Here is an 11,472-nt window from a genome sequence, read left to right as displayed (position 1 = left end):
CGTCCAACCAAGTCGCCCAAGCTTCCGACCTTGTCATTTCGAAAATAGCCTCACACGCGTATCAAGCGTGGCACGTTTACCACTCCCTAACGTTGCCAGAATAATTGGCGCTTAAGTTACGGTCGTGCAGATTTCGCCGCAATCGGTCACAACCATCATTGGCATTTATCCAGTCTCAAAGTGCCAATGATGTTGTTGTTTTTCCCGAATCCTCTCCTTCGGCGCATGACGGGCAGCATATATACCTGTCGGAAGCGCATCGCTACTAGTATTCGAGACAGCCAACCAGGCGGCATTCAGGTCACGTGTTTGCACCACCTATTCTGCCCTGTGTACGAACGTTTCTATCCTATGCGGCTGCATCTCAAGCGTCCAACCAGGCATTGTATTGCCACCTTGGATTACTACTCATTGAATTTGCTGACTGCGTCACAATATAACTGAGGACGCATTTGCCACAGTGTTCATGCCTGACGGAGGGGGAAGTGGCCCACTACATTTCTGCAGGTGTGTATTTTCCGTGGTCTTTTTTTATCTTATAAATATATTCAATAACGTAGAAAACATTTCGTACTTAAAAAGGAATTGTTTATGGTGCTGGAAAACGTTTCGAAGTTCAAAAAAATTTATTTTGTGCTGACTATAGTAACACGCACAGGTGTTAGTTTCAAATGCAGCTTGCACACATTTTCAAATTTAGCGCACTTTTCTTGGTGGCAAGCACCGCCCTTCATCTAGTACATTATGTTTCGTTATGTCTATATACAGATGTACACGAGTTATGGATCGTTTAGTTGAAAAAAACTATATCATATTGAGGTCATGTTCGTCACTCAAGCTTCCACTTATATTTCAGCACACCGTGTATTCATAAGGCCATCATCGCTTCCACGGTGGCTGACAATTGCTTTTCTTTTTTTTTTTTTTTGCAGCTTTCACATGGACAAAACGGCGTTCCTCGTCCCAGCTCTCATTGCTATCGCCGCGGCCACAGTCATTTTCTGGCTGCTAAAGCGTCATCGCAGGCACAAGTTCTTCAAAGATCTCGGAATTCCAGGGCCGAAGCCGGACTTATTATGGGGAAATTTGAAGCAAATGGACCACAGACGCGTTGAGGTGCGTGTAATATATTTACCGTGCGTTTGTATCCTCGAGCATAGCAGGATGACTGCGTGGGATAGTTGGTGATCCTTCGTAGAATGCGAACAGCCCCAAAGATAGACAATGATATGAAGCAGGCGAAGACAAGCGCTATATTTAAAGCGTCTCTGTAGCGGACGTGCATGTCGTATGTCATTAACGGGATGTGAACATAAAGGTTAGATGAAGTGTTTAGATTACCAAAGTTTACTAGTTTCAGAATTGGGCGTTGGGAGGGGTCACCTGAATTACTACACACAGAAAGGGATCATTCAGAACGTGGTGTTACCGAGTGTTTTCCTGCCAAACACTGACCGACCCCAATGCTGCTTGACTAGCTTCAGCACTCTAACGTAATGAGACACTGTGATGAACATCAGTGCTCTGACGCGCTCGGTGACGTAATGGGACTGACTGCCTCAAAGCATAGCGCTTTGACATGATCATTGCATTGTCCCACTACGGTTGAGTCGAAATCTGCATTTTAAACTTTCATTTCTCATCTTTCCTCTTTTCCCTCTCCATTTTAGGCCACTCAGCCGGGCGCCCTTACCATTTCAACAATGCAATTGAGCTCTGACAGTTTTACATTAAGATCCTTCCACGGTTGACCACAACACCGTTACTTGCTGGGATTTACATTATATCTGCATACGGTAACAAAACCTGACTTCGCAATGCAAAGTCAGTACTACCAGCCGGACTATTTGAACACTGCGCAAAAATTCGACCCCAAATAGTTGAAATGTTTCCATCTGAACCTCCAATCTGCTGTCAACAAGGCACTTAAAATTGAACACTTATTCTCGCGCTTCAACCTACAGACTTCAATATTGCCGTGCTCACAAAAACTTGGTATACTCAGAATCACGGTGTAAGCAGATAGGTGCTCCGACGGCGCGCCCGCACTGGGGCGAGAGAGCGGCCACTTCGTGTGACCGGAAGTGAGCGCCGCCGCTAGGGGCAGCACGTGTTCAGGAGGCCTTGGAGAAGCGGCACAACAGTGGATAATTTACGACCTCCGTCAGCATTTAAACACCCATACCCAAAGATATGCAATTTTTCGTTATTTAGACTCCAAATCCTGAGCAGGTAGAAGGTTTCATGCCACTTACAGTCAAAATACCGTCATTTCGAACACGAGAGAGACGCGTCGTCTGCTCGAGCAGACGGCGCGCTGCGCTTACCGCTGCTCGCCGGCGCCGGAGTCAATCGGAATGTCGGCCGAAATATAAAGGGACGTTCCCCCAACCAAGTAGAGTCGTTTTAAGCAGGCGAACGACATATACTCATCGAAATAAAGCACTTCTGCCACGCGTGCCCATAAAAACACCAGCAAAGCGAGCGAAAAAGTGGCCCCCAGAACAGGTGCTGCCCCTTGCGGCAGTGGCGCGCGTAGAGTCACACTAAGTGGCCGCGCTTCGCGCCGCCGTCGGATCACCTTTCTTCTGCGAACCCAGCGCAGGTTGCTTTCAAGATAGGACGCGCGCGCGCGCGCAAACACACACACACACACGCGCGCGCGAGGCAACTCAGGCCTCACAGGCGTCTCACAATCGTTCAAACTGGTCGGTTGTTTCGATTGTTCGATTGTTTCCTCTCTGCCGCAACTATCACAGGCAGCACTGTCAGCCATTCCGATGCGGCAAGCAAAATCGTTCTTAAAAGAGTTGTCTCGATGCGGGAAAGTCCAGGTGGAATGCGTAGTCGGAGGGATGGGTCCAGGCGGTGCAGTCGAGTATGTGTAGTCGACACCTGGCGTGTTCCACATGGATCGTGTGTCATCACGCGCGAGTATGCGAAGCTTTGTTGCTGCATCGGTTCTTGTTAGAGAGATGGATTCCTAGCAGCTTCATCGGCGTGTTCGCTGCCCATGATGCCGCAGTGATGCCATGTAATGTGATGTCATGTCCTTTACAGCGAAGTTGTTTCTGTGGACCCCGTGCCGTCGTCCGTTCGCTAAAAGCCACGTGACCTAGCGGGAGAGGAGAGGAACAGAAGAGCTCAACCCTGAGAGAATGCTGTGAGAGGGTGCAGGTGAAAAGGAGAACGGGGAGGGGGCTGACGTAAGTCGCACCGACCAATACTCGCGTTGAAGTGGGAGAGCGTGAGGCGCGCCAACCAATGGCGGTGTACGAAAAAAGCAGGTCAACGGAGGAGTTGCGTGTGAGAGACGTTCGCGTTAGCGTTGGTTGAATATACGGAGCTTTGGTGAAGGACTCTTGCCTGGGAACGTCGTAGAAAAACGTGAGTAACGCGCTAGGAACACCGTCGCCCGTGGACGCCTACGCGTCCCATCCCCGGCAAGTAGCGCCGTTCACAGCGTCGCTGTTCGAGCATCTTCACGGAGTAGAAGGGGTGGTGATTTTTTTCGGCTAGTTGTTGAAATAGGTGCTATATTTCAAATACAAGTTGGTCTTGTGGTCCCCGACGTAAAGCAGATAGCAGACAATACAGGGCTGTCTGGAAGGTGGTCCTTGTATGTCTCGTGTAGCATGAGTAGTTATAGCTGCTTGAGAGCCGGCGACGAGAGTCCTGCTTTCGTTCGAATCCCTGGTACCGAGAGTCGAACTTTTTTGGTTTCGAACATTCGATTTTGAATCTTGAGGGCCTGCCTTGCTCCTTGCTGTCTTTGAACGTTAACTCTAACATTCACGTCTTTTTGCATGCAGCTCGGCTGGCTTGCCCTGCGTCACACAAGGGTGTTTATTGCGAAACGAAATACTTGAGATCAGCTTGCGCATTGATTTCTGTAGGAGTCAGTCCAAATGCAAAATGTTATAGTTACTGATAAATATTTCTTCAAGTACTGGGGTGTTGTAGATGACTCTGATGGGATAAATGACGTGCAAATGCTTCTTTGCTGCAGGCTTTCGTGCAGTGGAAAAAGGAGCACGGAAAGCTGTTCGGCGTCTACGTCGGGAGCGAACCTTTCTTGGTCATCGCAGACCCACAAATGGCACACGAGTGTCTTGTCAAGCAAGCGGCTATATTTCAGGACAGACCGACATCTTTCGTGGACGCGGAACCTTTCAAAAGCAGCCTCTTCCAGCTTGGTGGTAAATGTCACGTTATCGGTGGAGTCATTAGGACAAAGTTGATCGAAAAGAAAATCTTAATACACATGTCGAAGCACCTCCTAGGCAATCTTTTGTGCTTCGTGTAGTTTTAATGCTCCTGAGTGCAGGAAGCAAATTCTTTTTTTTTTTCGCTAACCGTGAAGGAGACAGAAAGCAATGTGAGATACCCGTGTTGTCATTTCTCGTAGCCCTGTTGTTTGCTGTGTTTTTTGTGTTTTTTATTTTATTTTTGTCAATATGTCGATGTTTAACCAACTATTCCAAATTAGCAATCTATCTAAAAGTTCCAGGCACACTTTGTAACTGTAGGGTTATATGATTGAAGCCGGTGCGCACCAACGTAAATATCGTTAGCACCTTTTATATGATATCTTCCGCGCTATAATCTGCCTTTTTTTTTTCAAATAGCAGTCACAAGAGGGCAAATATGCGAAGCAGTCTTCGTACAGGGGAACAGTGCGAGAATCCGTCGAACATGAAGAAACATGCAAAGTAGACGTACACAGTGTTTTTGTGTCTTCTTTGAAGCATTCTTGCGCGAAAACCCACATAACGATGATTGCAACAGATGTCGGTACCGCACTGAATGGCGCATTATTTTACAAACGGACTCAGAGTAAACAGGCCTCCTGTTCATGATTTATGCCATAGTTATAATGTGCAAGAAATCGTTGCGTGAAGCAATAATGCTCTGTTTCGTTTGTAGCGTGAATCACGTGCGCACTTATGAAATATTTAGTGTCTTACTCAAAGCAATCAGTCATCCACAACCATTCTTCACCTCTTTCCTAGAAGTTTTGTTCTTCTGCACTGATTTCTAAATGTTGGCTCTGATTCGTCTATTGAGTTTCATTCTTTTTTTATGGAACAATATTACCACCTTATTGACAGCCAGCCACAGTCACAGGGCTAAAAATAGAGCTTTCTTTAAAAGCCACAGTCCTGTCGATATCTGATAAATATGTTATTTACTGGATTTTATTGACACTCACAATTTTTTCTCAGGAAAAATGACATAGTGAGGTGGTGGAGTAAATAATGTCGTCACGTGATGGGAGTTTTCAAACAACGCGCATGCAAATAAAAAAAAAAAACCTGAACCACGCTTCTTAGTTTACAGCGTATTCTCTATGTTGTCTTCCAGGCAGCAAATGGAAGAACGTGAGGGCGGCATTGAACTACGCCTTCAGTTCAAACATGATGAAGGATCTCTCTACGGTAGCAGACCTTAGCGCCACTAGATTTGCGGACAAGATATCTTCGATAAGTTTAAGGAGCGGACACGTAGAAGTGTTCGATCGTGCATTGGACTTCGCTTTCGACTTCATCATGAACACGGTACTGGCACAAAAGGTAGGAGCTGCTTCTGTGTGTGTTGTTCTTACATTCCTACTCGTGGGAACGCTTTCACGTCAACGATTCAATCCGCTTGCTTCTTCGACAGGTGAAATCTCAGGAGGGCGGCAACGAGCCAATTCTGGAGTTCCTGAAGCAAGTCAGTAAGGACATGGAAAACTCAGCCATCGAAGTGGCGTTTACGGTACCCGCAGTACGCTCTGTCCTCACACTGATATATCCATTCACAAAGCATGCTAAAGCGTTCAAAAACATCACGAGCCACGTCCAACACTTAATCGAACTACACCGTTCCGGAGAGCTACCGAAAGAACCCAGCGTGCTTCAGACGCTTCTGGGCGAAGAAGCCCTCAACGGAGCGCAAAAGAAACCTAGCAGGCGCTACAAACACCTGGACGACCAGTACATATCGTCTAATGCGGCAATATTTCTCTTGGCTGGCACCGAGGCTACGGCTTCCGCACTTTCTTTTCTGGTGTATCTCTTGGCAAGACATCCCCGTGAACAGGAAAAAGTAGTCAAGGAGATGGAGGACATTTTTCCTTCCGAAGAAGAAATCAAGTTTAACTTCAACGAGCTGCATCGGCTAAAAAGAATCGACATGGTAATCTACGAAGGACTTCGCCTCTACCCGCCCGTCCCACTGTACTTGATAAGGCGTTGCTCTCTGGACACGACTGTTTGTGGGCAATTCATTCCAGCTGGTGTAAACGTGATGGTTACACCGTGGCTTATCCATAACGACCCTGAATTTTGGCCGGAGCCTGAGAAGTTCCTCCCAGACAGGTTTGCCGAAGAAAACACCGAAAGTCGCCAGAATGGGACCTACATGCCTTTCGGACTAGGGCCCAGGGTGTGCATAGGTCAGAAGTTAGGGTTCCTGGCGCTGAAGTCAGCGCTCGTTAAAGTTGTTCGAGATTTTAGGCTAACCTTGTGCGATGAGGCCACTGGGCCGCCAACTTTATCGGTTCCTAGCGTAATACTCTTACCGGGAGGAGGAGTGAAGGTCAGGCTGGAGCACAGGACAACGATATCGTCGAGTGAGCGGTGCAAGACCGGCAAGCGTTTGTTCGTCGCAGCTTAGATTTGGGAGATAGTCAATAAGTAATTCAGGAAGTAAATCAGCTTGACAGTTTTCATATCACTATCATCATCATAAGACTATTGTATGTTCACTGCACGACCAAGGCCTCTCCCTGCGATCTCCAATTAATCCTGTCTTGCGCTAGCTGATTCCAACTTGCGCTTGCAAATTTCCTAACTTCATCACCCCACCTAATTTTATGCCATCCTTGACCGCGCTTCCCTTCTCTTGGTACCAATTCTGTAACTCTAATTGCACACCGGTTATCCTGCTTATACAGATCCTATATTCACTGTATTCGTGCGCTGTTGGGACTCGGGTAGCGTTTAGGCCGGTGATCCTTCAGCCAAAGGGATGAGTACGTGTGGGAGTAAGAGCGAGAGAAAAAAGGATTTATTCTACATATTTACAGTGGCTCCAAATATGGAAGCACACTCCATGGGGCAGCACTTTCAAAGTCTCAGCTCACTACATGTCTGAGCACATATCAGAAAACGTCAGGACACACCACTGCACCCAAAGTGTCTCCTTATAAAACATTCGTCTTCCCTAGTTGACCCGACTAGGGAATCAGATGACTATGATGCGGCCAATGAGAGGGGTCGTATTGTGCACTGAAGTCAGCCTCTAATGTTGCACCTTCGAAGCAAGGACGAGGCAATCCGGAAACAGGGAGTTCACACTCCTTCCACGAAAGTCGGTGACTCATTATTTCTTGCCCTCCGACGGTCATCTTGCCAGGGTCGGTAGAATGGCCTTCACGCTAATCCCCGCTTCTAACGAAGGGTGGCGGTTGTGGTCGGTCACTTCTAAGTGAGCTCTCCTTTGTCATCGCGTCACTGCCGGTGTCGGGCACTGCCGAGTTAGGGCGCTTGTTTGCCCGTCTCGTCGGTGTCGGGCACTGTCGCCGTTTGGGCGACGCTGATGAAAGGGCCTGCCTCGATGGGAAACAATCAAAGAATGCGCCCGGCCGATTCGGGACGCAACAGCGCATTTACTTGTGCCAGCCTCCCAAAAGCATACATTTGTTCGAAGAGAAAGATAATTAGATGCGAACCATTAAGTGTTGTTTTGTTGCCTTTCACTTCTGCCTTCAACTTCTTTATGCGAAGCATTCTTTGCGAGCTTCAGGTGCATGGGGTCTATCTATCTATCTATCTATCTATCTATCTATCTATCTATCTATCTATCTATCTATCTATCTATCTATCTATCTATCTATCTATCTATCTATCTATCTATCTATCTATCTATCTATCTATCTATCTATCTATCTATCATGCCGTCGTGGTTGTTTCTACAAATATATCAGATTAGGCATTGGGTATAGAAACTTGGAGATTAACAAAGAAGCTCGAGAACAAGTTAAGGACCGCACAAAGAGCGATGGAACGAAAAATTTTAGGCCTAACGTTGAGACAGGAAGAAGGCAGTGTGGATCAGAGAGCAAACTGGGATAGCCGATATTCTAGTGGACATTGAGAGTGGAAAATGGAGCTGGGCAGGCCATTTATAATGCGTAGTATGGATGACCGGTGGACAATTAGTTTTACAGAATGGATACCAAGAGAAGGGAAACGCAATCGAGGGCGGCAGAAAACCGGGTGGGTGATGAAGTTAGGGAATTTGCAGGCGCAAGTTGGAATCAGCTAGCGCAAGACAGGGGTAATTGGAGATCCCAGGGAGAGAGGCCTTCGTCCTGCAGTGGACATAAATATAGACTGATGATGATGGTGATGATGATGATATGACATGCATGCACACATGAATGACATTTCATGACATCAGTGCCATGTCATATTTGTCATGTCATTTATGTCATGACATAAATGGTATGAATGATATGCGTGCATGACCTGACATGGATGACATGAATGACGTGGATGACATGTCATGTGGGTCATGGCATAGATTGCATGACAGGCATGCGCATATCATGTTATCGCATCAATCATATCAAAAAATCAAAATCAAATTTTAATTCAAATACATTTTCACAGATAATGTTTGCTGGTCAAACATTATCTGTTGATCTAATTATGTTATCTCATGATTGTCATGTGATAACATAATTCCCATGCATGCATGCACGGCATGAAATTATTACCATGACAGGAACTTATGCCGATCCAGCGGACCAAGTAATCTACTAACTTGGGCCGGCGGCTATATGCTCGTGTTCGTGATGCCATGTACGTCATTGCATCATCCTTAAAGCTTCGTAATGCGACTCTCGGCTCTGATTCTCGCGTGCTACCTGCGCTCGAGCCAGGTGGCACGCGTACGAAAATCCCGGCATCCCAGCAGCATTAGACTGATTGGTGGTTGCATCCGTTCAAGCAGCCATTGGAAAGCAAGTTTCCCACGAACGCCGAGTTCCGAACGCCGGACAGCAACGCGCCGCCTCCTCGTTCCTCCCGAAGCTCGTACCAGAGTTTCACGGCCCTTGTCGTCTGACCAAGTGGCTTAATCAATCGTCGAGGCCTGCTCTTTCCTGTTGCACCGAGTTTCCAAGTATGACAACCTTACACCGAATTCCACAATGACAGTGTCAGCACGGCTCGACCAAGGCGAACAGTGCACCACACCTCTCGTCCGAGTGGCTATAAAAGGACACCGACTTCAGGTTGTGCTAGTTTCGCAGTCAAGTCACCCATTTGTGCCCTCCAAGCGATACCATGTTTTCTGCGTTTCTTACCCCATCTCACACTTCCGGGCCACTCGTTCACACGAATTCGGTCGTTCGTAAAAATCATGCAATCGTCGTTACCATCGTCGTTCTCTTGCTGCTTTCGTTAGACACAGGAACTCCAGCGTTAATTCTGGTTCACTGTACTCCCGTCACACGCAACTACCGGACTTAAACACATTGGTCAACGTGGTAACGCTTTGCGGCACCCCAAACAATGCTGCATAGCAAGCTGCTATGCAGCTTGCTATGCAGCTTCGCATAACGACGATTCCCACTGTGCCTGGTATCTCCACAATGTTTTTTTTTCTTTTTTTTCATGTGTTTGTATACATCTGTGATTTCATTAAAACACCTCACTTTATACTCAGCGCTGTGTCCGTCTTTCTATCGCATGAACTTCATTCTTCACACTGCTTCCCTTAAAATGGAAGCAGCAGGCTGGCAACTACCCTCGGCGCCCATCAGACCGAAGTGTGTAGAAAAGGGGATTTTAAGTTCGTGAAAAGGAGTATCGTCACGATGCCTATAGACACCGTCCCGTTGCGTGCCTATCTTTTGAAGCAATCCTATGGCGGCCTGCAGATAGAAGAAGGTGAAACGAGACAAGGGGCAGGGGGAGTGAAGACAATCAAGAAAAAGTTAGAGATAAAGATAGATAGATAGATAGATAGATAGATAGATAGATAGATAGATAGATAGATAGATAGATAGATAGATAGATAGATAGATAGATAGATAGATAGATAGATAGATAGATAGATAGATAGATAGATAGATAGATAGATAGATAGATAGATAGATAGATAGATAGATAGATAGATAGATAGATAGATAGATAGATAGATAGATAGATAGATAGATAGAACGCAAGGGTCAGTCCTTTCCCCGGCGCTTTTTAATATTCCCATGAGCACAATTCCCCGTCATGAAGAAGTAACAAATTATGCTTATGCAGATGATATTGCGTTTTTCGCATCTGCAAGCGACATCCACACGACTGCAAACTAACCTTTGTGCCCTGTAGAGCTGGTTAGATGTTAACCAGTTTTTACTCAATGCCAGCAAATGTGCCATTCTCGTTTTTCCGGTACAAAACCCAGTGCATATCTCTCTCTCTATTACCTTTCAAGACATACCACAGGTCTGTTAAATACCATGGAATAATTAATAACGCCTCTCTCAACTGGCGGCCACACATAGATCATGTGACTGGAAAAGGTACCCGGGCAATTGGTATTTTGTGTAGGCTGAGCAATCATCGAATAGGCTTGAGTAGAGATACACTTCTAATGATATATCGTATGTACGTTCGCCCTGTATAAGAATTTGGTTGCGCACTCTTCTCTGGAGCTCCAGCTTACACTTCCCGCCCTTTGATCCTCTTAGAAAGAGAAGCATTACGTTTGTGCCTAGGGCTTCCTAAATTTGTTGCAAATTCTATTCTTTATCTCGAATCCCGTGTTCCTCCTCTTTCGTGCAGGTTCCGTCTTTTGACAGTACAGACGTTCTTGAGAAGTTATGTATCAGCGGTGCGAAGTTCTCAAACAATATTCATTTCCCAGCCTGATTGGTTTTTTCGTGTAAACTGGCCGTGTTCACATACTCCGCAAATTATATTCACACAACATTTACTTGACCCTTTGGACGTGCGCATCTGTGATTTACTTCCGATTCCCGACAGATCTGTTACCACTGATATTAAATTCGATGACATCTTTCCTTTTAATTCAAAATTACTTCCACATGGTGTTCTAGACGGTCTATTACATGATCATCTGCAGAGCCTTCAAACAAACATCGTTATTGCGACAGATGCTTCGCGATGTGAAGAAAATTCTGGTGTTGATATATTTTCCCCTAGTCTTGATTGGACATTTTCTTTTCGGCTGCCAGACTTCATACCCATCGTTTTAGCCGAATACATGGCGGGGGTGATGGCTGTACGCAAATTAGGCCCCTATATTACGTCAGCCATGGTAGTCACTGATTCATTATCATTGTGCTCATTCCTCACTGCTTCTTGTGACTCTCCCGTAATGGGGACGTTTGATTCATTGGTACCTGGTTACTTGAGAAGTGTGCGTTTAATTTGGGTGCCTGGCCACAAAGGACTAATTATA

At 46.2% G+C, this 11,472-nt stretch overlaps 1 protein-coding gene across 1 annotated transcript; it reads left to right on the top strand.

Annotated features, from left to right (window-relative positions):
- Positions 1 to 239: 239 nt before the first annotated feature.
- Positions 240 to 9,719, top strand: LOC119461120 (cytochrome P450 3A29). The gene is made up of 5 exons (XM_037722318.2): positions 240 to 507; positions 933 to 1,116; positions 4,010 to 4,199; positions 5,365 to 5,573; positions 5,665 to 9,719. Exons 1-5 carry the CDS (start codon positions 467 to 469, stop codon positions 6,658 to 6,660), a joined length of 1,620 nt encoding a protein of 539 aa, XP_037578246.1. The 5' UTR covers positions 240 to 466; the 3' UTR covers positions 6,661 to 9,719.
- The last annotated feature ends 1,753 nt before the right edge of the window (positions 9,720 to 11,472 follow it).

This window comes from Dermacentor silvarum, chromosome 8, assembly GCF_013339745.2.
Source record: "Dermacentor silvarum isolate Dsil-2018 chromosome 8, BIME_Dsil_1.4, whole genome shotgun sequence".
Taxonomy (NCBI): domain Eukaryota; kingdom Metazoa; phylum Arthropoda; class Arachnida; order Ixodida; family Ixodidae; genus Dermacentor; species Dermacentor silvarum.
This window is presented reverse-complemented; position numbering and strand designations above follow the sequence as displayed.

What these genes read in the sequence shown, in the direction of transcription:
- LOC119461120 (XM_037722318.2), top strand. Translation starts at nt 467, where the DNA reads ATGCCTGACGGAGGGGGAAGTGGCCCACTACATTTCTGCAG. An exon ending in GGCCCACTACATTTCTGCAG is followed by an intron (nt 508 to 932) that starts GTGTGTATTTTC and finishes TTTTTTTTGCAG; the next exon opens with CTTTCACATGGACAAAACGG. An exon ending in CAGCCTCTTCCAGCTTGGTG is followed by an intron (nt 4,200 to 5,364) that starts GTAAATGTCACG and finishes GTTGTCTTCCAG; the next exon opens with GCAGCAAATGGAAGAACGTG.